At 46.5% G+C, this 22,074-nt stretch overlaps 1 protein-coding gene and 1 non-coding gene across 6 annotated transcripts in view; both read left to right on the top strand.

The window, feature by feature from the left end:
• The window catches only part of NRF1 (nuclear respiratory factor 1), a 145,791-nt gene extending 123,717 nt beyond the window's left edge, over nt 1–22,074 (top strand). For 3 of the 5 annotated variants that reach the window (XM_047694488.1, XM_047694489.1, XM_047694491.1), the window contains one exon: nt 20,019–22,074. In XM_047694488.1, the coding sequence (XP_047550444.1) occupies nt 20,019–20,182 (164 nt within the window). In that variant the 3' untranslated portion in view covers nt 20,183–22,074. Of the gene's footprint in view, nt 1–3,467; nt 3,556–20,018 lie in introns of all 5 variants that reach the window. The other 2 variants (XM_047694490.1, XR_007121419.1) reach the window with 2 other exon arrangements.
• LOC125081558 (small nucleolar RNA U13) lies at nt 12,632–12,735 on the top strand. Its single transcript, XR_007121752.1, has one exon. It is a non-coding gene; the product is annotated as a small nucleolar RNA U13 (small nucleolar RNA).

Genomic DNA, 22,074 nt, shown 5'->3' on the forward strand with positions numbered 1-22,074 from the left:
GTTGAAGGAACTCCTGGATTTGTCCCATCACCGTCCTGGGCCAATGGCTGCTGCTTTCTCCCAGTGCATAGTTTGCTGTAGTTGATACAACCAGGTTCCTCCCAAGGCCATAATCGCTCTTCAGATCTCATGGCTGCGTTGGCTTTCAATCTCCGTCATGAAAGGGGGACTTCTGTCACTTTTGTCCTTATTCTCACCACCGCCATCCTCCGTTATTACTCTCTGGATGTCCTTCTGATCCAGCTCTTCTGTAATAATAGGAGAGAAAATGCCAGTCCTCATCTTGATAAACTATAAAATACATCTCTCGTTCTCCCTTTTTCTGTGCTCCTCATTCTCTGGACACATTTAGTATATGGACTTGTTCCCAGAAGACTCAGTGGAAATGTCAGTATAATTTAATGTAAGAAACATGTCAGTGTTGCTCCTCCAAAAAGGTGCCAGCGCCTGGGTCCCGGATGTTCCACATGTCCTCTGGACTACACGCTTTCTTTGCAGACAGCACTTCCCTATTGAAGTCAGCTAGCTCTTTTCTTGAAATGGATAGTTCTCATTCTGGAAACATGTTGGTAGATGTCACACCAGGAAAATAACTTTCACTTTTACTCTTTTTGCTTTTTGACTCTACACATTGACCACCATCATTTTCTTTTCTTTCTCCTTTCTTTCCTTTTCTGTTTTTACCACTACGGCCACCACCATCACCATAACCCTCTTGCCAAGGACTAAGCAAGCACCCTCTGCATTACTCTATCTGCACCCAGTAAGGTGGCTAGAACAGAGCTGGGAGCCCTATTTTTGTGGAGGCAGCTAAAGCTGGGACTCGGCCAGAGTCACTCAGGAACTACATGGTGAAACTGGAAACCAAACCCAGTTCTCCAGTACTCTCTACTGCCTGATGTGGGCCCCTTCCCTCCTCTTCACTCTTTCTTGCCAACCCAGCCAACCAAGGAAGTCAAGGAGATATAAAACAAGGGAAAACCATTGTCTTTATTGTTCATCTGATTCAACTGTTCTTTGTGTGGGTCACTGTTTTGCAGGATTGTTTTAAGGCGTGGTTATGGCCTGATTTTACTCACCTTAGAAGTCAGTGTCACGATAAATCTTAGCAGAGGCAAATAAATAAATGGCATCAAAACCCAAGATATAGAGGTTTGCTGTCTAATACAGTAGCTACGATTTGTGTTTGAATTTAAATGTGAGTTCACTAAAATTAACTAAAATAATAATTTAATTCTTCAGTCACAGCCGCATTGTTAAAGCTGTCAATAGCCATGTGGGGCTTTAGATACTGTATTTTTTATTCTAATTTATTCAGATTTAAATGTAAATAAGTATGGAACACCTGGGTGGCTCCATTGGTTAAGTGGCTGCCTTCAGCTCAGGTCATGATCCTAGGGTCGTGGGATCGAGCCCCATCCTGGCCCCCTGCTCAGTGAGGAGTCTGCTACTCCCAGTGCCTCTCCCTCTGCACCTGCCCCCGCACTTGTTCTTGCACACGCGTGCGCTCTCTGAAATAAGTAAATAAAATCTTTTAAAAATTTTTTTTAAATGTAAATAGCCACGTGTAAGTAGCTACTGTGATGAACTGCACAGATACAGAACATTTCCATCGTTGCAGAAAGTTATATTGGCTAGCATCGATCTAAAGTCTGTAGCAGATACACTGCTCCTCTGGCAAGTTGGGCCCCCTCTGCCCGGGGAAGGACAACGCCAGTACCTCACGAGCCTTGCCGTGGGAGCACTGACCTTCTCCGCTCATACACAGCCTGGCTTTGCTGAAAACAAAAACAAAACACTACCATGTGACAGCAGTAATCCACAACCAGTAAACAGCTGGAAAAAGGGTTGCAAGAAGAACCGGCCTATTTTTGTGCACGGCAGAGTCCTGAGCAGGGAGACCTGAGACAAGGGGCAATGGAAACACCTAGATCCGCTTCCTCGTCTCTTTATACGTATTACCCAGGCCGCACGCGTTTCCACCCAGATGCCTTACAAATGCACATTTCTCCTCTTGGCTACAGGCATCTTGAGGCGAGGCGCTTTAATGATTTATTGTGACCCCCAAAAGGATCAAATATCCAGAGCCCGGGTCACGAGCCTGAAAGAAGCCATGACTATTGGATGAATTCCAGATTTCACAACGAAAACATGGCTGCTTCTGAAATAGGAACAGAGAGGTGTACACTGGGCTCTCAGTTCGAGAATACCCAGAGTGGTTTACAGTTACAGTTCTCTGCCCCAGATGGGTCCCTTCCCAGCCCTTTTCTAGCACTGAAGCTTGTCCTCCTTCCTGACACCCTTCACAGTTACCGCCTAAAATCCAAAATCCCTTCTAGAATAGCTGTCAGAGGGAAATGGCAGCTTTTCTGACTCCCCGTTCTGGCCCATCCAGGGAAATATGTTGATCGCAGTAACTTTAGGGGCCACAGAGAGTATTTAGAGCCCCTCCCTTAGCGGCTGGAACAGTAAGCGTGCAGTGACTTCACTACTGTTACTGCTGCGGCTGCTGTTAAACACTCAGACTGAACGGGAAGGAAACTAATCTTCAGAGGGTTGGCTTTTAGCTCCTCTGGGACACAGTCCTAGGATCTGGTCCAGGAAGCCTCCATTTGGAGGGAGCAGTGTGAGACCCAGTCCCTGAGAATCCCTGCCTTGGAAGGCCTCTGTTCCTGATAAGGCACACTGTGTTCCTTAGGCATGCTAGAGAAACAAAACTGAGGTCCAGTTCTCCGCAGTGACTAGGTCTTTCCTGTCACTCATCAGACAGAGCCCCCGCAGCCGGAGGGGCTTCTCATTGTCAGGGTTCTTGGGTGCCTTTGTCTCCAGTAAAAACGCTGACTGGTGGATACCTCCAGAAGGACCAGGACTGTCTCTTGAAAGTGTCAGTGTGATGGTTAGATTGTTCTTTCTCCTTGCCGAGTCTGCTCGTCCAGACGGGGTGTATCATCTCCCGTAGACTGTTATAAACGAGGGTGGCCTCAGGCATTCGTCATCGGTACGCCAAAAATTGCTAATCGAGGCTCTGCTGCTTGAAGAATTAAGGATCACAGAAAGGAAGAGCCTCTACAGTGAAATGACAGGCCACTACACACTGGTCTCTATTCTTATTATTCATCTGCGCCATGGCCGTGTCCTTCCGAGGTAGCTTTTCGGTGCTTTCCGTATTAAAAGCTGAGTGCCTCCAGACTTGGCTCCCCAGGGCCCCAGAGGGAATTAGCACACCTTGTCAAGCCAGGCTGGCATACCTTCACAACTCCTGAGTCGGACTGTCTCCGGTACCCTTGGCTGGGGGAATTTGGTGAGCCAGGGACATTCTGGGCAAAAGACTCAGACCAGAGCTTCAGCACAGAGGTTCCCAGGAAGGTGTCTGCCACCTGGCAGATGGACAGACCAGTCTCCTCTCCGTCCCCAGTGTCATGAGGGCCAAGTTACATGTGTCCTTATCTCATTCTCCTTCCCTTTAGGTCCCCACATCTTTCTGAGTCTTTGTATTCGAAAGACAGATTCTGGTCTTAGATGATTCCAGCAGAATCTTGGTGCCTGTCATTGCAGGTAATAATCTGTAAAGGGAATTTTTTTTTTTTTTTTGGGGGCATACCAAATCCAGAGCCATAACTGGTCAGCTTTAATTGGAGTCATTTCTATTTAATATGTGGATGAAAAAGTAGGTTTTAACTGAGCATGTGAAAAGAGGATTGATCACTGTTCACACAAGAACCCAGAATATCGTGACAGGAAAAGCTCTTTCAGAGTGAAGTCTTTTTTTTTTTTTTTTTTTTAAGATTTTCTTTATTTGTCAGAGAGAGAGGAAGAGAGAGCAAGCACAGGCAGACAGAATGGCAGGCAGAGGCAGAGGGAGAAGCAGGCTCCTGCTGAGCAAGGAGCCCGATGCGGGACTCGATCCCAGGACGCTGGAATCATGACCTGAGCCGAAGGCAGCTGCTTAACCAACTGAGCCACCCAGGCGTCCCCAGAGTGAAGTCTTTAAGGTTCTTGGGGACAGTGGACTTTCCTCTTTTTATTTATGCTTCCATTAGGATTTTGAAGGAATGTCAGCGTACTGTTATTAACTCTGATAGCTTGTATGTCACAGCCAGTCTGGTTTGGGGCCCTCTGGCTCTCAGGTTACCTGTGTAAATCCAGGGATTCACTTCCCAGCTCTACCATTTGCTTAATAAAGAGCAAATGTGCAGAACCCAGCAGCAGCAGCCCGGCAGAGCCGTAATCTGAACAGGATAAACATGCTTCCTTTTTGTATGATGCTCTCTCCCCATCCTCCTGCCAAGAGCAGGATATCAAATGAAGGGGAGGTTGTGGTTGGAGTCAGCAAAGTGAATGTCTAAGTGGCACCTGCTCCATTCAACAGATCTGCTTTCCCGGGGCCTCCCACTGCACATCTGCTCCTGACAAAGCCTCTTTTCTCCTCCTGTTGGTCAGACTGAGAGCAAAGACCCAGCAAGGAGACATATTGGTTTTGCTTTGTCAGCACAATTGCCTGTGACATTATAATTACACCAAATCTTCATCATTAGAAAGGCCCCAATTTAGAGATTTTCTGAGGCTAAATGGTGTTTTCAGAGTGAAATTGATAAACACATCTTTTCCGTTCTAAAGCTGGCAATTGGATCTGAAAATCACTGATGGGGTCTAAATCTGGAAACCGAGACACTGCTCTGAGTGAGACCAGCCGTGCTATCAGATCGGCTCCTGAAGCCGGTGTCCGGCCACTCTGCGGGTTTTGCCCAGCCCGGCCTCTCCGTCCTGCTCACAGTCCTATACTGCAGAGGCCGCTGCATTGTTCTCCAGTGCTGGTGGAGTTCCTCACCTAGGGCCCTGGGGGGGTGGTGGTTAAAATAAGTTAATGGGGTAGAGCAGCAAAGGGGAAAAGACCCCCGTGATATAAATACGGGAAATGTGAGGAAAACATATTTTAGGTGACGGCAAAGCATCCAGTTTCAGATTGAGTTTCCAGTTAACAAAGGCAACTCTTACCGTGTTCTGCAGCATGTGCCCAGCTGAGGCATGTTTGTCCTGTGGAGGTGGCTCACCAGAAGCTCGGGAAAGGTTTGAGAGCCGCGCTGTTTAGTTAAAGCCGAAGGAAAGATTGAGCTCCTTGGCCCTGCCGGCCACATTTCATGGGCCCTGCAGCCACCATGCTGACCGGCGCACAAGTAGAACATGGCCGTCTTCACAGCGAGTTCTGCTGGATAGCACGGCGTCAGAGATTAGTCTTTTGAAATGGTTTCTGGACTGCTTTAGCCAGCCTTGGAGTTTCTATTTCAGCTTTGTTGGAAGGGAAAAAGGGAATTTGGAATTTGCCTGGATGTTTTTGGAACAACTCCTTCCAGCCATATTACTTAGATTGTGATCTTTGTCTTCCCACCTTAAAAAAATTGTTTTCCTCCAAGAATCTCATGTCCTCACATACACCCAAAATAATAGTAATGAATTTTAACCATGAGAAAGGACTTGCATTTTAGGAAGATCCACTTTCAGCTGGTCTGCTTCCTGGTCTTCCCTCCTTAAGCTTTCACAGCCCTGCTGTTTGGAGAGGTTTCTGGCTAACAAGAGGACATGTGAATGCTCAAGGGCCAAGGGTGTGTACACAGATTCTTCATTTCGTGTACAAAGTGGAGTGTAGACAGCACACGGGCGTGGACCCCTGAGCTGGTGGTACCTTCCATTTTTAGCAACTCTCGGGACCAAGGGCAGGATCTTGAATCTTGCTTTCTCCATTTGTCTGCCTCTGGTAGCCACTGTGTGGTAGCTTTGACTCCCGAGAGGAAACCTGTGTGAAATAACAAAACTACCTCAAACTTAGACCTTGTTCTTTTTCTCCAGAACTTAAATCATGTAAATATAACATTCCTTATCCTCATAGCAGCCCCATGAGACAGAGTTGTTGTCCGTTTTATAAATGTAAATATAGTCAACTCTCAGTTGCCATGTCCAGATTATCTGTCATGCAGATTAGTCATGACACATTTTAGAGCCTTATAGGTTTTCTCTCCACAGTCCAATGTAAGCCTGGACCATCTCCTCCACCCTCCACCCAGCTGCTGGGGACTTAAGGAATATCAATTAGTTTTCATATTAGCATAAGGAAGACATTATTAGGAAAGTAAGTCTGCTACAAGAAAAGCACATCATAAATTCCAGTTTAGAGGGGAGATATCAGAGAAATGGCGGACCCTCCCTTCAGCTCAAGTGAGAGCTGACTGTACATCCTCCTTGTGTGCTAGCATGGTTACTGAAGGGTTTGTAAAACCCTCCATGGGAAGTTGTCAGGATGGCTGTGTACCCTGGGCACCAGGGTATACAGGGAGGCAGTGTCCTGTGGCCACCCTTCCGCACCATGTTCCAGGGGACCATCTGGCTCTGTGCTTCTTGAAAGTTTTGCGTTGGGGCACCTGGGGGGCTCAGTCGGTTAGGCCTCTGCCTTTGGCTCAGGTCATGATGCTGGAGTCCTGGGATGGAGTCCCACATCAAGCTCCTTGCTCGGCGAAGAACCTGGTTCTCCCTCTGCCTGCCGCTCCCCCTGCTTGTGCTCTCTCTCTCACACAAATAAATAAAATCTTTTTTTAAAAGATTTTATTTATTTATTTGACAGAGAGATCACAAGCAGGCAGAGAGGCAGGCAGAGAGAGGAGGAAGCAGGCTCCCCGCTGAGCAGAGAGCCCGATGCGGGGCTCGATCCCAGGACTCGGGAGATCATGACCTGAGCCGAAGGCAGCGGCTTAACCCACTGAGCCACCCAGGCGCCCCACAAATAAATAAAATCTTAAAAAAAAAAAAAAAAAAAAAAAAAAGAAAAGAAAAGAGAGGAAGAAAGTTAGTTCTGTGTTGTCAGACTCTTTGTGGCTGGCCAGACGTCATGGGGGCTCTTCTCTGGGGAAAGAAGGTAGCAGCCACAGGATAGGGTTCCAGAGGTGCGGTGTCTGACAAAGATGGCAGAGCCCTCCGCTCTCTGCTCCGTCCTTCAGCCACCAAATGGTCTTAGAGATAACACATGGAGATTCCTCTAGTGTTGTCATTCCTTCTGCCTTTCTGGCAGAAGCTGAAATTCTTTCATAAAGAACTTGTCTCCATTATCAATTTGTTTATGCTAAATAAAGTCCAGGTAGGAAAGGCGGGATAAACAGTTGAACAAAATGAAGTTTATTGAAATAGATTTCTTTTTGTGACTGCCAAGGCCCCATAACTATTTATTTCTACTTTCCACCCTGCTGTCTTTAGGTGTTTCACTGCTAAAAGCCAATTAATTCTGCTCTTTATGTGCTCTTAGAGTTTTTTAGTGTGTGTTTGTTTTCTAAATGGTACTCTACAGATTGTGCTAAATGTGAGGGGTTGAAAATAGTAGACATCTTTGGAAGCTTTTCTGGCTCAATCTATGCCTATTCAGTTAAAAGAAGTGAGGGTGGCAGAGGGAGGGTTCCTTGAGAGAGAGGCTAGTTTCTCTCCTTTTGTGCCTATTTGAAACTTTCCCTAATTAAAATAAAACTGAAAATAACAACAGAAAAATAAACAAATCTCCATTCCTAATTCTGGGTAGCTCCTGATTGGCTCTTACATTCATTTCTACACCAGATTTCGGCAAACTCAGCATGCTGACTTTCCCCTGAGGTTTCTATCCTCTTGGCGCTGCTATTTATTTTTTTAAATTTTTTTAGTTAAATTAAATTTAAATTCAGTTAACTAACATAGAGGTAGAGTTCATTGATTTGTCAGTTGTATAGAACACCCAGTGCTTAAAAAAAAAACACAAACACCCAGTGCTCATTATATCAGGTGCCCTCCTTAGGGCGCATCACCCAATTCCCCCATCTCCCCACCCTCTTCTTCTTTCTGCTTAAAATTATCAACATTTTTGGGACGCCTGGCTGGCTCAGTCAGTGGAACATGTGACTCGATCTCTGGGTTATTTCAAGCCCCATACTGGGTGTAGAGATTACTTAAAATCCTAAAAAAAAAAAAAAAATTGACACTTTACATATTGCTCATACCCTCCCTGTCCACTAGTGCACAGACTCTGGGGACCTTGAGTGTCCTCCTTCTTCCCAGGGATTTCTTCTGGATTTTACTAGGCATCTCTTGTCCTCCGTATAGTCAGGTCAGATGTCCTCCTGAGCATACATATGTCCCACAAACTTTAGTTGAACACTTTCGTCCCCTGCCGTTTTCAGTTTAAAGCCCTATTGGGCAGATCAGCACACCTCGAACAAAGTCAGCTTGTTCTGCCCTACGTCGGGAGCTCAGCCTGCAGGTTAGTACCCCACAATGGTTCAAAAGTACAAAACCCTGACTTCATTAGTGTTCCTGGACACTCCGGTAGTTTCAAAAGGAAACTGTAAAATTGTACCTCCAAAATGTTTTGAAATATACTTACTAATAAAGTAGAAGTGAATTTATTTTTAACATTTAGCTTATGGGATGAGGGCAAGAGGAATTTCCTGGTGGTCTGAAAAATCAGGCAAAGGAAAGAATTTCTGCTATGAAAGTTATCACAGAAAGTGGTTTTTTCCAAGCGAGGGGTGACATTGTCTAGCCAAAAGGGAGAAAAACTTGTATGCCAAGAAGTGCCTCTTACACCAAGGTACCTGTAAGGCTGCTATCAGCTTCATGAGAATACTCATGTATTCTCAGGTGTAATACATATTTTACTCCATAAATCCCTCAAATGCACCCAAAAGCCATGGACTTAGAAAACACGGAAAAGAAAGATTAAATGTCCCAGAAGCAGCTAAAATAACAGAAACAGAAAGACTGGGAGAGAAATACTTTTTCTTTGTTTCCTCCTTGTCTTAGTATCAGGAAGGTTCCCTGGATCACCTTTTCATTTGATATTGACATTCATTCTTTCCATGACCTTCCCCTTTTTGTCCTGTGACTGTCCTCTTCCCATCTATCTGGTCCTCATTTGTTATTCTCGATTATTCTCGACCTCTTTATCTGCCACTCACCTACTCAACTAGCTTCTTCCCGATTTCCTTTCACGTTCTCCCATCGCTATACCAGTACATACCTAATGCCTATTTTTCTTCATATAATAGTGGCTTGCCTTAGACATCAGTCACTGGTGTAAATTCTTTTTCAAGCCTGCAACCAAGACTTCAAAGGACTTCTGTCTTTAAAGGACTCCTGCCTGTCACCCCTTGAAAACCTGAAGATAATGCTTGATGGCCCTTTAAAAACTGCAGAACTTACTTAGGTAATATAATTCATGGCTTTATTTCTTACTTATTAATTCCTATCCTTTCCAGATACGGTCTTCTGGTTCCGCATTTAAGCTAGCATTTTTGCTGATACCTGTAGCTAGCTTTCACATCCGTTAACTACAGAAGTGTTTTACTGTAAATTTTTACTTTGGGTTTAAGAATTCTTTCTCAGGGGACGCCTGGGTGGCTTAGTGGGTTAAGGCCTCTGCCTTCGGCTCGGGTCATGATCCCGGGGTCCTGGGATCGAGCCCCACATCGGGCTCTCTGCTCAGCAGGGAGACTGCTTCCTTCTCTCTCTGCCTTTCTCTCTGCCTACCTGTGATCTCTGTCTGCCAAATAAATAAATAAATCTTTAAAAAAAAAAAAAAAAGAATTCTTTCTCAGGGCACCTGGGTGGCTCAGTGAGTTAAAGCCTCTGCCTTTGGCTCAGGTCACGATCTCAGGGTCCTGGGATCGAGCCCCGCATCGGGCTCTCTGCTCGGCAGGGAGCCTGCTTCTTCCTCTCTCTGCCTGCCTCTCTACTTGTGATCTCTGTCAAGTAAATAAATAAATTTAAAAAAAAAAAAAAGAAGAAGAAGAATTCTTTCTTTTCAGGCACCTGGGTGATGCAGTCGGTTGGGCATCAGGCTCTTGGTTATGGTCTCAGGGTCATGGGATTGAGCCCCGTGTCGGGCTCCGAGCTCAGGTGCAGAGTCTGCTTGGGACTCCCTCTTCCTGGGCCCTCCCCACAGCAAACACTGTCTCCCTCTCTAAAATAAGTCAATATATCTTTTTAAAAAATTCTCTCTCACCAAATGTTGTACTTATTTGATAAATTTCTTTGTTTAGCTCTTTTTCTCTCACAACCATCAATATTTTCCCCCCAGCTCAAGATATTTCCATGACCAACTTGGAAGGCCTTTGGGCTAAAAGATTCGGTTTCAGCAAACAACAATTCCCAAAGGTTTCCCAGACTGTGAGGGCAAATGAAAGGCCCATTCTTCCTGAGGCCGTCTGTCCTGCTCTATCTTGTCGCGGGGTAGGGTGGGGGCAGGGCAGTCTGGTTCTGGGTGACCATGGCTGGGCGGGTAACTCTGTGCTCTGCTACGCTTGCGCCTATATTGGTATTATCTGGAGGGGCTGAGAAATTTATCAGAGTGATGACATCATATCCTCCTGCCCCTGACCGCATATGTAACATTCCAACCATTGATCAGTGGTTGTGCCTGGATTATTTATTTATCCTCACAGTGAGTTGGCGGCTAGTCCATAGATGGCCTCGTGCGGCTACAGTGCCAGTTCTGCCCGTCGCTGCATTTCAGACAGGAAGCTGCCCGCCATTCCATCTGCCCTGATTTCAGGGCTTTTATCTCTAATCTTTACATCTTTGAAGGCCTTTGGCGAATGATGTGCTTCCTGGCAGGAACAGATCGCTGCAGAAAGAAGATCTGTGCTATCACTGCTTTCATTTCTCTTTCCTGAGAGCTTCAGTCAGACGCCTGTGACCCCACCAGACTTCATCAGACCTCTTATTCAAAGTCATCTTTGAAAAGGAGCTGACATTTATGGTACACCTACTGTATGCCAGGCACGGTGCCAGACTTCGCCTAAGTCAGCGCGTCTAGCCCCCTGCAGCCCTGTGAGATTAGTAGCCCCCATTCTACATTTGAGGAAAGCGAGGTACACAAGCCATTCAGTGGCAGAGCCAAGAGTCACGTGTGGTCTCTAACCGGCAAGCGTTTCATGGAAATGAAACAGCCTATTTTACCCTCACACACAATGCACCTGAACTACCTTACAGTGTTCAGCTACGCTGCCTTGAGAGTCTTGTGAAAATCCCACCGCCCCGGGAAGCAGAGTGAGAAGTCCCAAGTCTATGGAGGCTAAGGCTGATAGGAATGTGACCAAGTTTCTGAAAATGATGAGGAACACGATCTATAGTCCTATTTAATTATTAAGCATCTACTATGTTCAGGCTGCTCAGTATTTAAAGAACAGTCCTTCCAGAATCTAAGCAAGCGGATTATACAGAGAACAGCACTAACTACTTGGAAACGGGTTAGCACACAGCTGGTGCCAAATGGTGGAGGGAGTAAAATCCCAGGAAGGAAAAAAACCTGGTGGGCTGTTCTATCCAGGGTGACTCCAGGAAATGACGGTTGATGTGGAAGTTGTTGGAAGGACAGGACTCACATTGGGAGGGCATGCTGCTAGGCAGAGGGATCGTCCAGAGACTGGCATGTGGCAGTGAGGGTACACTGAGGAGACAGGCATGGTTGTAATGAAGAGAGGATAGAGAGTGTGGGAAAGGCTGCTGTAATCCTTCAGACCAGTAACTATTTGGACTTTACTTTTCCCGTAGTAGACAGCCATCAAAAGTTGGGGTTTTTTGTTTTGTTTTATTTTGTTTTGTGGGGTTTTTTGGTGGGATGGGATGGCCATTGCCAAACAATATTTCAAGAAGATTTATCTAACTCTGATATACAGATGTATTCATCAAATCACAGAGTGCTAAAAGAGTTAATCATTTTTTTAAAGATATTATTTATTTATTTGATAGAGACACAGTGAGAGCGGGAACACAAGCAGGGGGAGTGGGAGAGGGAGAAGCAGGCTTCCCTCCAAGCAGGGAGCTCAATATGGGGCTCAATCCCAGGACTCCAGGATCATGACCTGAGCCGAAGGCAGATGCTTAACAACTGAGCCACGTAGGCGCCCCTAAAAGAGTTAGCCTTGAGGAAAGTACGTGAATTCCCCTAAGTAAATAAATTGCATATATGCACATCCACACATCCACATGTATGTGTATTCCATTATACAGTAGATAAGTGATGAAACTCATTACCTCGGGAGAGGTCAGAAATAGAGTAGATCAGCTCATGAATGATAAATTCAGAGTGTGCAAGGCTGTGACCCTGACCTTTAGAGTTACTCTCATTGGCGCCCATGGTCTACCACAAAGCCTCCCCTGGTCCCACCATCAGAGACAGACCACTATAAACTTCATGGTCTCCTATTCTGCAGAAGACAAGGCCAAGCCCCTTAACATGAGCACATGGTCACTTATATTAGAAGACAAGACCAGGCTTATGAGGTGATGGCCTTATCTGCCACCCATGTAATATGATTTAAGGGGCTTGAAGACAAATATCTGTCCAAAAGTATATTCCCCTGTCGTGCCTTAATCTTAAATCCCACCACTAGGGATAGATTATTTTGAATCTTGAAAGGAATTGGGCTGAGCAGACCAGTTTGGAGTCTCCCCATTACTGCACCTAGGAAATTTTAAAGTTTAAGATCTCTTAAGAAGTCACCTCGTTGGTATTCATCCTTGCATTTTGAGAAATGCAGTACATTTGGCACAACAGCAAAAGATCGGAAAGCCAAGGTGTGAGTCGTTCAAGTGCTGGTTAATCAAAATCAAGCACCTCCAGATCCTTCTATAGTTCATAAGCGTGTTGTTGGGGGGCTCACGCTGTTGGGCGCCACGTGCATCCCTCAAACCTTGTTACAACGGCAGCATATGACCCAGCTGACATGAAAAAAACATAAAGCACCCTCATACAAATGGAATACTTGGCAGCCACTAAAAAAAAAAATAAAATAAAGCCACTCTCTTCATCCTTGTAAGTAAAGATCCCGAGAAAGCGAGGGGCAGAAGAGTGTATGTGTGTCTGTGTATCTTCCCCATTTGAACAATGCATTGTTCAAGATACACAGACACACATACACACATTTCCAAATGCACAGTCTCAGCTGGACTACAGGCCAGCCAAGAAACTGGCCACAGTGGTTACCTCTGGGAGGGAGACTGACTTTTTTCAACTCTCTACCCTTTTCGTACCTTTTTTACTATGCCCTCTGTGTGTTACCTGTTTTCAAAATGAAGTCTCTGTTAAAATCGAGATTCTCCTCAAAGGGGGAAACGTAAGACACAGACGATCACCTTCTATGAAATGATGGCCCTGGTGAGATGAACAGGTCCCTCAAAGAACGGACCTAGTGGGGGTCTCCTTGGAGCACTCTGAGTAGAAGGCTGGCCGCCTCCGAGGTCGGTCTCCCTGCCTGTCCTCCCCGAGAAGGTCATCTGACTTGAATGGAGGCCTTTGAAGGGTGCTGGCTAGGAAGTGTGTGAGCTTTATCAGAGCCAGCCTCCTCTGAGGCTGTCCTGATACCCATCGTGTCATGTGGAGGTTTGAGAAGATCCCTCTGGCTACAGTGGAACAAGGGCTGAAGCTGGGAGATTACGAAGGAAGATAAAACATAGTCCTGGCGGGGCACCTGAGTGGTTCAGTCGGTTGAGTGTCTGACTCATGATTTCACCTCAGGTCATGGTCTCAGGGTTGTGGGGTCGAGCCCCACGTCAGGCTCTGTGTTGGGGCTCCGTGCTGGGCATGGGGTCTGCTTAATCTAATCTCCCTCTGCCCTTCTGTCCCACGCACACATGCCCCTCTCTCTTTCTCTCACTAAAATAAAAAAATAAATTTTTTTAAAATGTAGTCCTGACAAGAGATGATAGGATTTTGTCCAGGGAGGCAGCAAAAAGAAGTGGCTGAATTCCAGGTTATGTGAAGGGGAAGTTGACAGGATTTGCTGATACTTGGCCTGTGAAGTCAAAGATGACTGCAAGGTTTTCAGCCTAAGCAACTGGAGGGATGTAATTGCCGCTTTCTGCCCTGGGGGAACACTGGGAGGAGTGTGTTTGACCATGTGTTTTGAGTATGTGATACCCAGGCGGGAGAGGAATGAGCAGGGTCGGGTCTCGTCTTTTACAGGGAAATGGGGTCCCAGAGCCAGCAGTTCCTCCAGGGATTTTTGTCTGACTGCTGTCGGACAAGGAAATCCTTGTGCTGGGACCTGTGGCTCCCGAGGCACCTTTGGCCTCTTCCCAGTTTGGCCAGTTCCGTAAACCTTGCCTGGAGGCCTGAGGGGAGAGGCAGCAATGAGCCCAGAGAGGGTAGTCCTCCACTTTCCAGGTCCCCACTGGCCTGTTGTTCCCTGGTCAGGGCGGTTGGGTGCGTGGAAAGACTCCCCGATCGAGAGCCTGGAAGCATGGCTTTGCCACAATTCAGTCATCTTGGGGCAAAGACCACTCAGTCTCTCTTGCTCTGTGTTCAGTTTATATATATATATATATATATATATATATATATATATATATATATATATATATATATATAAACAAACTTTTTATCTGTTTACTTTTGAGTTTAAAGAAAAAGAAAGGGATTTACTAAACTGAATGAATGCTAAGGTTTCTTAATGGCTTTGAAATACTGGGGTCCTAGAGACTGTGGTATTTTAAATCTTGAGGACTTTCTACTGTGTGCCTTTAGGATAAGTCCATGGTTCTGCCAGAGGAACTTGCCTATCATTTGCGACAGGGAGGACCACCTGCCCTGCCTGCTCTCTAGGGTCTGAGCAAAACCCAGATGAGAGGCAGTGGGTCTAAGAGGGCTTTGAAAAGTGCTGCACAAAGCCAAGAGACTTACTGCTAGGACTGTACAGGGTCTCTCGGAAAAACAAAAAAGAACGTCCAACCTTTAATGTAGAATGTGAAGGGCTTCCTGTTGCTTAATCAATCGAAATGACCCAGAATACAAACTGAGATTAACATACGCCTTCTAGATTGGGGCTAATCAGGGCCCGGCTGAGCAGATGCAGGGACAATCCCAGCCTGATTACTGTACCTCAGCGTTTAATCATCTCTCCTCCAAGGGCAGCCGCCGACTTAGTGCGCTGGCTTGCTGGCCTCCTGCCCCTCCCCCAGCCCCTCCGCGGAAGGGAAGGCCACTGGGTCAGAGCTGCTGAGACGATTTAATCTAATCCCATGCCAAAACGGCTGTGTGTGAGAGAGATTCTGAAATTCTAAAATCCCCACAGTAGGATGGTAATGCGCTGATTTAAGGTGGAAATAGACTGAAACCACGTGTAGAAAACAATGGCATTGGGATTTCAAGGCATTTGGGGTTATGAAATGACCTGGTCTATGGAATTTTGCCCTCCGTAAAGCTTTTCAGAGATGCAGTTGCTGTCAGCCTTCACTCTCGGGACAGCTTTGTGTAGGCAGTCACTTCATCACCCAGTCGTAGAGGCCAGATTTATTCCATCCCTGATCCTGAGGTGAAATACAGAAGATGAAATCTTTTTTTTTTTTTTTAAGATTTTATTTATTTATTTGACAGAGAGAGAGACAGAGCACAAACAGGGGGAGCTGCAGGCAGAGGGAGAAGCAGCCCCCCGCTGAGCAGGGAGCCCGTTGTGGGGCTCTATCCCAGGACCCTGGGATCATGACCTGAGCAGAGGCTTAACCGACTGAGCCACCCAGGCACCCCCAGAAGATTAAATCTTTAAAAAATGGTTTTCTTTGGGGGCACCTGGGTGGCTCAGTGGGTTAAAGCCTCTGCCTTCGGCTCAGGTCATGATCCCAGGGTCCTGGGATCAAGCCCCGCATCAAGCTCTCTGCTCAGCAGGGAGCCTGCTTCCTCCTCTCTCCCTCTCTGCCTACTTGTGATCTCTGTCTGTCAAATAAATAAATAAAACCTTTAAAAAAAAAAAAGTGGTTTTCTTTGGATAAGTCCTGAGTGTAGTCCTTTTTACTCGACCGTTCTCTGGACTGGGAGTTCCTGCTCTGAAGCTGTCCCGTCACCCTAAGACTGGGCCATCTCAATCACCCTGTCTCTAGGAGGGACAGCTGTGCAACCTCAGAAGGCAGGTTTCATCCATGAGTACAGAAACCATTTATCGAGCCCCCGCTGATTGCTGAGGACTCCAAGGTGGAGACTCCATCCCTCAAGGACTTGACAGTCCTCCCGAGGACAAAACAGGCAAACCATGTTGGTGGCCACGACCACTGCCTCCATGGAGGCCAGTGCAGAGTGCTCGGGACCCCCAGAGAAGAGAGACTAAGGCCAAGGAAGGAGGGACTGCCACTGAATGTGACTGTGGAAGGATGACTAGGAGCCCACTCAAGGAACGAGTCCCGGCCCATCATTCCAGGCAGAAGTCGTGGTCGTGCGCAGATCACGAGGACTCAGCCAGGTCCTTCACCTGATTGAAGTGTAAAAGAGGTGGCGATTTGCGGTCACTAGGCTGACCTGAACAACAGGGGCTGACATGACGGTTTAAATCCTGCAAGGAGATTTGGACCTGATACCCCGTGGGCCACTGAAGACTTGTAAAAGAAGGCAACAGGATCAGTTTGTTCAGAAGATTGTTCTGGTTACAGCAGTGGCAGCCAATAGATATTTCTGCATTTGCCTCTTTCTCCATTTTATCCTGCAGCAAATCTTCCATGATATCAAAACTTGTAACAACAGTGTTGGACGTGACTCCGCATCATAGGAAACGAGAACATACCATTAACCAGAAATGAAACTAGACAATTCCTTAAGTCTCTACCCACACCCTCCCCTGCAGCCCCCTAGCCCAGGATGGTGGTTCACCATGAGGAGGTCTCCTTGCTTACAGCGGTCTCTGTGTTTATCAGGGGTGCAGCTTGTTCCCCAAGTTGGGAGCTTTGCTTCTAGTTTAGTTGCTGTTTGCCAGCCTGTGGCTTCTTTGCAGGAGGACACAGGTGTCCAGGCTCTGCAGGGGGCCTTCTGCGTCGTGGCTTCATGAGTTTTGCCTCGCCTCTGGTGACCAGAAGAGAGGACGAAAGCGAAGGTGACCGTGAATACGCTGGGGCAGTGGACAGGGCTGTGTGGTGCTCACACACACTGAGGCCTTGCCTGGGGTTTATAGGCCGGGGACCAGGACCCGGGCTCACAGTGCTGAGGCCAGGAAGAGACTCCCTTGGCCTGCTGTCCTTCCGGCGCATCGTGTACCTCACGCTATGGGAAACAACGTGAACCAGAGCCACACTTGGCCCTGAAGTAGCCCTCTGTCAAACAGGAAAGCCTAGCCACATGGGTTTGCTGGCCCCGCCAGTGGATGAACACCTGTGCCCGTGTTCCCTGAGCACCCAGCACCCAAGGGAGGCTGCTGTCCATATTGCCAGAGGCAGGGGTGGGGCCAGCCTCCAACATGAGGGACAACAGAACCTGCTTTTTTGTAAAAGAGCATTTTCTTCTTTGGTTCTTGTTTGCATTAGAAAATATTCTGATAAAACATCTTTTTAAAATTAATTTTTATTTTCCACAAAGTCCTATATAGCTTTACATCTCAAAGAGGACTAAGGGGCCTTTAAAAAAAAAAAAAAAAAGACTATACCCTAGAGGCAACACTTTCTGCTTGCTCTTTCTGGTGTGTATCTTTACTGCTCTAAAAGTCTTAAATCATTATTTCTTGAGTGGTGACATTATTGCAGTTTCTTGATAACCCACTTGTATGTTTATATTATTATAACTTACATTAAAAACTGTCCACTGCTAAGACAAGGATATTATCACTGTTACTATTTGCTTTTTCCCTTCTGTGTTTTAGATCATAGTCACTGCTTCTGCCTGCTTCTGGAAAACCCCTGTCAGTACTTGTCCCCGGGTGCTTGTGCCGGTGTCCCCTCTCTGCGCTCTCAGACCCACTGCAGAATTCTGGTCCGGGGCCCCTCAGCCCACCCCACTGCTCTTCCCGTGGGCTTTCGGTCTCCTTGATTCCCACGCTGCGTCTTTCGTGGTTTTCCCTCTTGCTGTGGAGCTCACCCTTCAGCGCTCCCCGAGAAAGCGTGCGCGGGTGGCCAGTTTTCCCCACCCCATCCAGGTCTGAAGATGCCTTTCTTCTGCTGTCACACTCATTTGGGAGGGGTGTCATTTCATGGGCTGGGAACAGTGCTAGCGGGAAAGCACTTCTCAGACGCTTGAAGGTATCTGCTTTGATGCCTTCTTGAAGGAAACTGCTCCCGGCTTCCAGGCTTGCTTTTGAGAAGTCCCACAATATTCCAACTCCCAGTTCTTTGTACAGGGCCTTTTTTTTTTTTTTTTTTTTTTTTTTTTTTTTTTTTTTTTCCTTTCTGGACTCTTTTAGGATCTTTGCTTTATCCCCAGTGTTCTGAAATTTTGCAAAGACACGTGTCAGTGTCTTGGTCCTTTGTCATCCTGTCTCCCGGGCGTCTAACAATGTGTCTGATAATTCCCTGCCTTCTGGGTTTTTTTGTTTTTGTTTTTACTGTCTCTGGAATTCTGTTTTATCAGCGGTTGGACCCCTTCCGTCTCATACTTTTCTCTCCTTTCCATCTTTGAATCCTACTCTCTGAGAAATTTCCATGACTTTATCTTCTGATTTCATTGGATTATATTTCATCATTAGATTTTTTACTTTAAAGTTTTTCTCCTATTCCTTTTTAAGAAAGATTTATGATACAAATCTCTTCTCTGAGGATATCAGGGTTCTGGAGCTTTCATTTTCTTCTCCCACCCCCACCATTGTCTGCAACCTTGTGTCAGCGAGCGCGGGCCACAGCTGGGCCATCTGTAGGCCTCGGGGTAAGCGCTTGCACAGCAGGCTTGAGTTTTCAGTGTCTTCCCCCCCATTTCCCCACCCAACAGGTATCACTGGGGTCTTTTCCAGCTTCTCCAGGTCAGCTTCTCAGAACAGTGGACGAACTTCAGATGTCCTGTCAACAAAGGGCAGGGTTTCTGGGTGCTGGGATTGGTGCAGTACAGTTGAATACACACACGCTTAACCAATTCCTGTTTTCAGCCTCGTCAGTTTGTGCGTAGTGAGGCCTATGTCCAGCGCCCTCCGTGGGCGCAGGACTTGCTACTTCCATTTCTCTGATAAGTCAGAACCACTTTACATCTTCCAAAAACCTGTTGACATCCCTCATTTATATCCTTCTTCCCACTGAATTACAATTTCAGTTTTAAGAGGAAGAGGAGCTTGATAATAGGCATTTATTCTGCCTCATTTAACGCAAATCCCATTTTTTCTTTAGTATGTCATATCGAACTATGAACTTTTCTTTCTTAGGAAGGACTGCCCTTTTCTGAGATTATGTGCTTCTTTATCCCTTTGTGTGAAACCATCCTTTCTATGTGAAATAATAGTGATATTAGGAAACAGTTGGGTCTTTTTAAGTTGACCCCAAAATGTATTTTTAAATTTTACTGGTCTGTGAATCTAACATCAAGAAAATAATGCCCTAGGCTTTTGCTTTTTTTTTTTTTTTTTTTTTTTTTTTTTTTTTTTTTTTTGAGAGTGGTGGGAGGGCAGAGGGAGAGGAAGAGAGAGAATCTTAAGCAGGCTCCATGTCCAGTGTGAACACTTCACACCCGACATGGGGCTCAGTCTCATGACCCTAACTGAGATCGCGACCCGAGCCGAAATCAGGAGTTGGATGCTTTAACTGACCGAGCCACCCAGGAGTCCCCCCAACCCCTTTTTTTAATAAGCAAACACTGAAGGGAGAGGCAGTGGCCAAGAAAACAGGACAGGATTGAGGGAGGCATTTTTTTGACGCTGAGAGAAACTTGAGCATAGGCAGGCAGAAGACTGAAGAAGTCAGTAGCAGAACATCAAAGAAAATTAATGGCAGCCTTTCCCAGTGGAAGGAGGCAGTCGGGAGGGCTGGGCTGTGGAGGAGGGTTCACACCTGACCAGCCTTGCTTCCTAAAATGAGAGGCAGGCAGGCTCATCTCCCGGCAAGTTGGGGAGGCCCTGCTCTGGGTCCCATTTCCACAGTTTCTTCGCATTTTCTTTCCTGACAGTCCGTTTTAAGAATGACAGTGGGTAAGAGGAGGGATATATTTGTGCTTGGACAGTGGTGGGCGATTACATGAGGCTGAGCAGCGGTACCCTGAAGGGCTGGGGCTGGTTGCCCTGTCCAGGCAGCATCTGGGAAGCTGAGCCCGACCCCCACCAACCATCTCCCCTTTGTCTCCCCAGGACTGGTCCAGATCCCCGTGAGCATGTACCAGACTGTGGTAACCAGCCTCGCCCAGGGCAATGGGCCGGTGCAGGTGGCCATGGCCCCTGTTACCACCCGGATATCGGACAGCACAGTCACCATGGACGGCCAGGCTGTGGAGGTGGTGACGTTGGAACAGTGACATGCAGCCGTACCATGGCATCGTTTTCTAGTCTACTTCAAAATTTTTTACACGTTTGCAGAGGTGCAATCAAATGGAATTAAGTCTCTCGACTTCGGAAGAAAAGTTTTGTTAACCTTTTTTTTAAAAAGGAAGAAAGGCAGTGGGTTTTGGAATTGCATTTTTTAAAGCACCACTCTTGATTTTCTGGGATTGGTGGGATAAGATACTGTGTTGTCAATTTCACCATCCCGAAAAAGCCAAATTGTGGCAGGACTTCTTTCTGCAGAAACATGTGTGTATACTTACGTGTGTGTATGTGTGAGTGTGAATATATGTATATGTGTACATATGGATATACACATTTACATATATATAAAGTATATATATGTATGTATGTATGTATGTATGTATATGTATATATATACATATATATATATATGTATATGAAACCCGCATGGAATTATCTGTATGAAATCAAGGTGAGCTGTGGAAAAAAATAATTCACCCAGTTTAGTGGGTGTAGGGTACGTGGCCAGACACAGTCACCCGGTTTTTGTTCATACCAGGGTCATGCGTTGAGCTACTGACAAACTCAGGCGGAGGTGACCATGCCCTTCACCAAAGCTGCCTCCCAGTGGCCACCCAGAACTCTCCCTGCTGGACTCACCTGAGGAAGGAGGTTCCAGAATGGGGTGGGGTCCAGAAATTGTGTTTGCAAGGTCCAAGGGCCTCATGGCCTGGCAGCTGAGATGCTCCTTGGGCTGGCCCAGGTGCTGACCTTGCCACAGGCAGGTGAATGTCCTTAAAGCTCCAGGCAGGGACAGGAGGGATTTCTCCAGCCTCCCATCTCCTCCCCTTCCCAGGAAGCCTTCTTGATCTCATGACTATTAAAATGTTGCTTTGGTTTTAAGGTCAGTCCTGGATTGGTCATGTATATGAACTGAAGGTAACGGAAGTATTAAGGGTTTGAGGAGCATGTGCGCGTTAAGTGTGCTTGTGGGCGTGTGCTTGGAGGGGAGAGAGTGCGAGGGGGAGGGGAGGGGTTGGAAGGGGAAAGGAAGGAGGGAGATAAAAATCTTCAAAAACCAGGGCACACCAATGGGAGCAATTTTTTTCCTTTCCAGTAACTTTCTGTAGCTTAACAGAGGAGACCGGAGGTGACGGGAGCCCCCACGTCGAGGAAGGTTGCTCTTCATCCTGCGGGGCCTTGGAAGAGAAAGGGACCTGGGTGTTCCCAGCAGCCCTGAGGCAGGTCCTATCTCAGAAGGGAGGCTGCAGTTTTCCCAGGTGCGGCCCGCTGGGCCAGGCCCCCGCAGCTGCCTCCTCGCAGGGGTTGACCGCTCTGGGTGTTCTCAGTAACTGTTAAATTCTGTGATTTCTCAGCTGTAAGCCCTGAGTCTCCAGTGGCTAAATTCACCTGACTTCTCGACAGGCCAAATCTCTGCTCCTTGAGTACAGGGACAACTCTTCCCCTCCTCCCGGGCCCCCACGTGTGATAGTGTATTTAATGTGTTTTTTTTAATGCGACATTAAAAGATCCTTCACATCTTGCTCAGCCTTTGAGAAAAGTTTCAGATTCTTGTATTTGCTTGTTTTATATAAAACTATCTAATGTTCTTTGTATGTTTTTTTCTGTACGTAATAGGGGGAGGGAAGGGAAATTTACATATGAACAGTCCTAGTTCTACAACTTGTTATTTTTTTAATTATTATTTTTTATCGTCATTGTGAAGCTGTTCAGGGGCTTTAAAGTCCGCGTTCCTTTGTGGTGAAATAACCTCCTAATAGTTTGAGAAATTGCCAAGAAGAAGACGAAGAAAAGCAAAACCCAAGTAGCAGAGCATGGATTCTGTGTTGTTTTCCATTCTGTCTATTACTGCCTCATTCAATAAATAGTTAAAATGTGGCAA

The sequence above is a fragment of the Lutra lutra genome, chromosome 11 (assembly GCF_902655055.1).
Source record: "Lutra lutra chromosome 11, mLutLut1.2, whole genome shotgun sequence".
NCBI classification, from domain to species: Eukaryota; Metazoa; Chordata; class Mammalia; order Carnivora; family Mustelidae; genus Lutra; species Lutra lutra.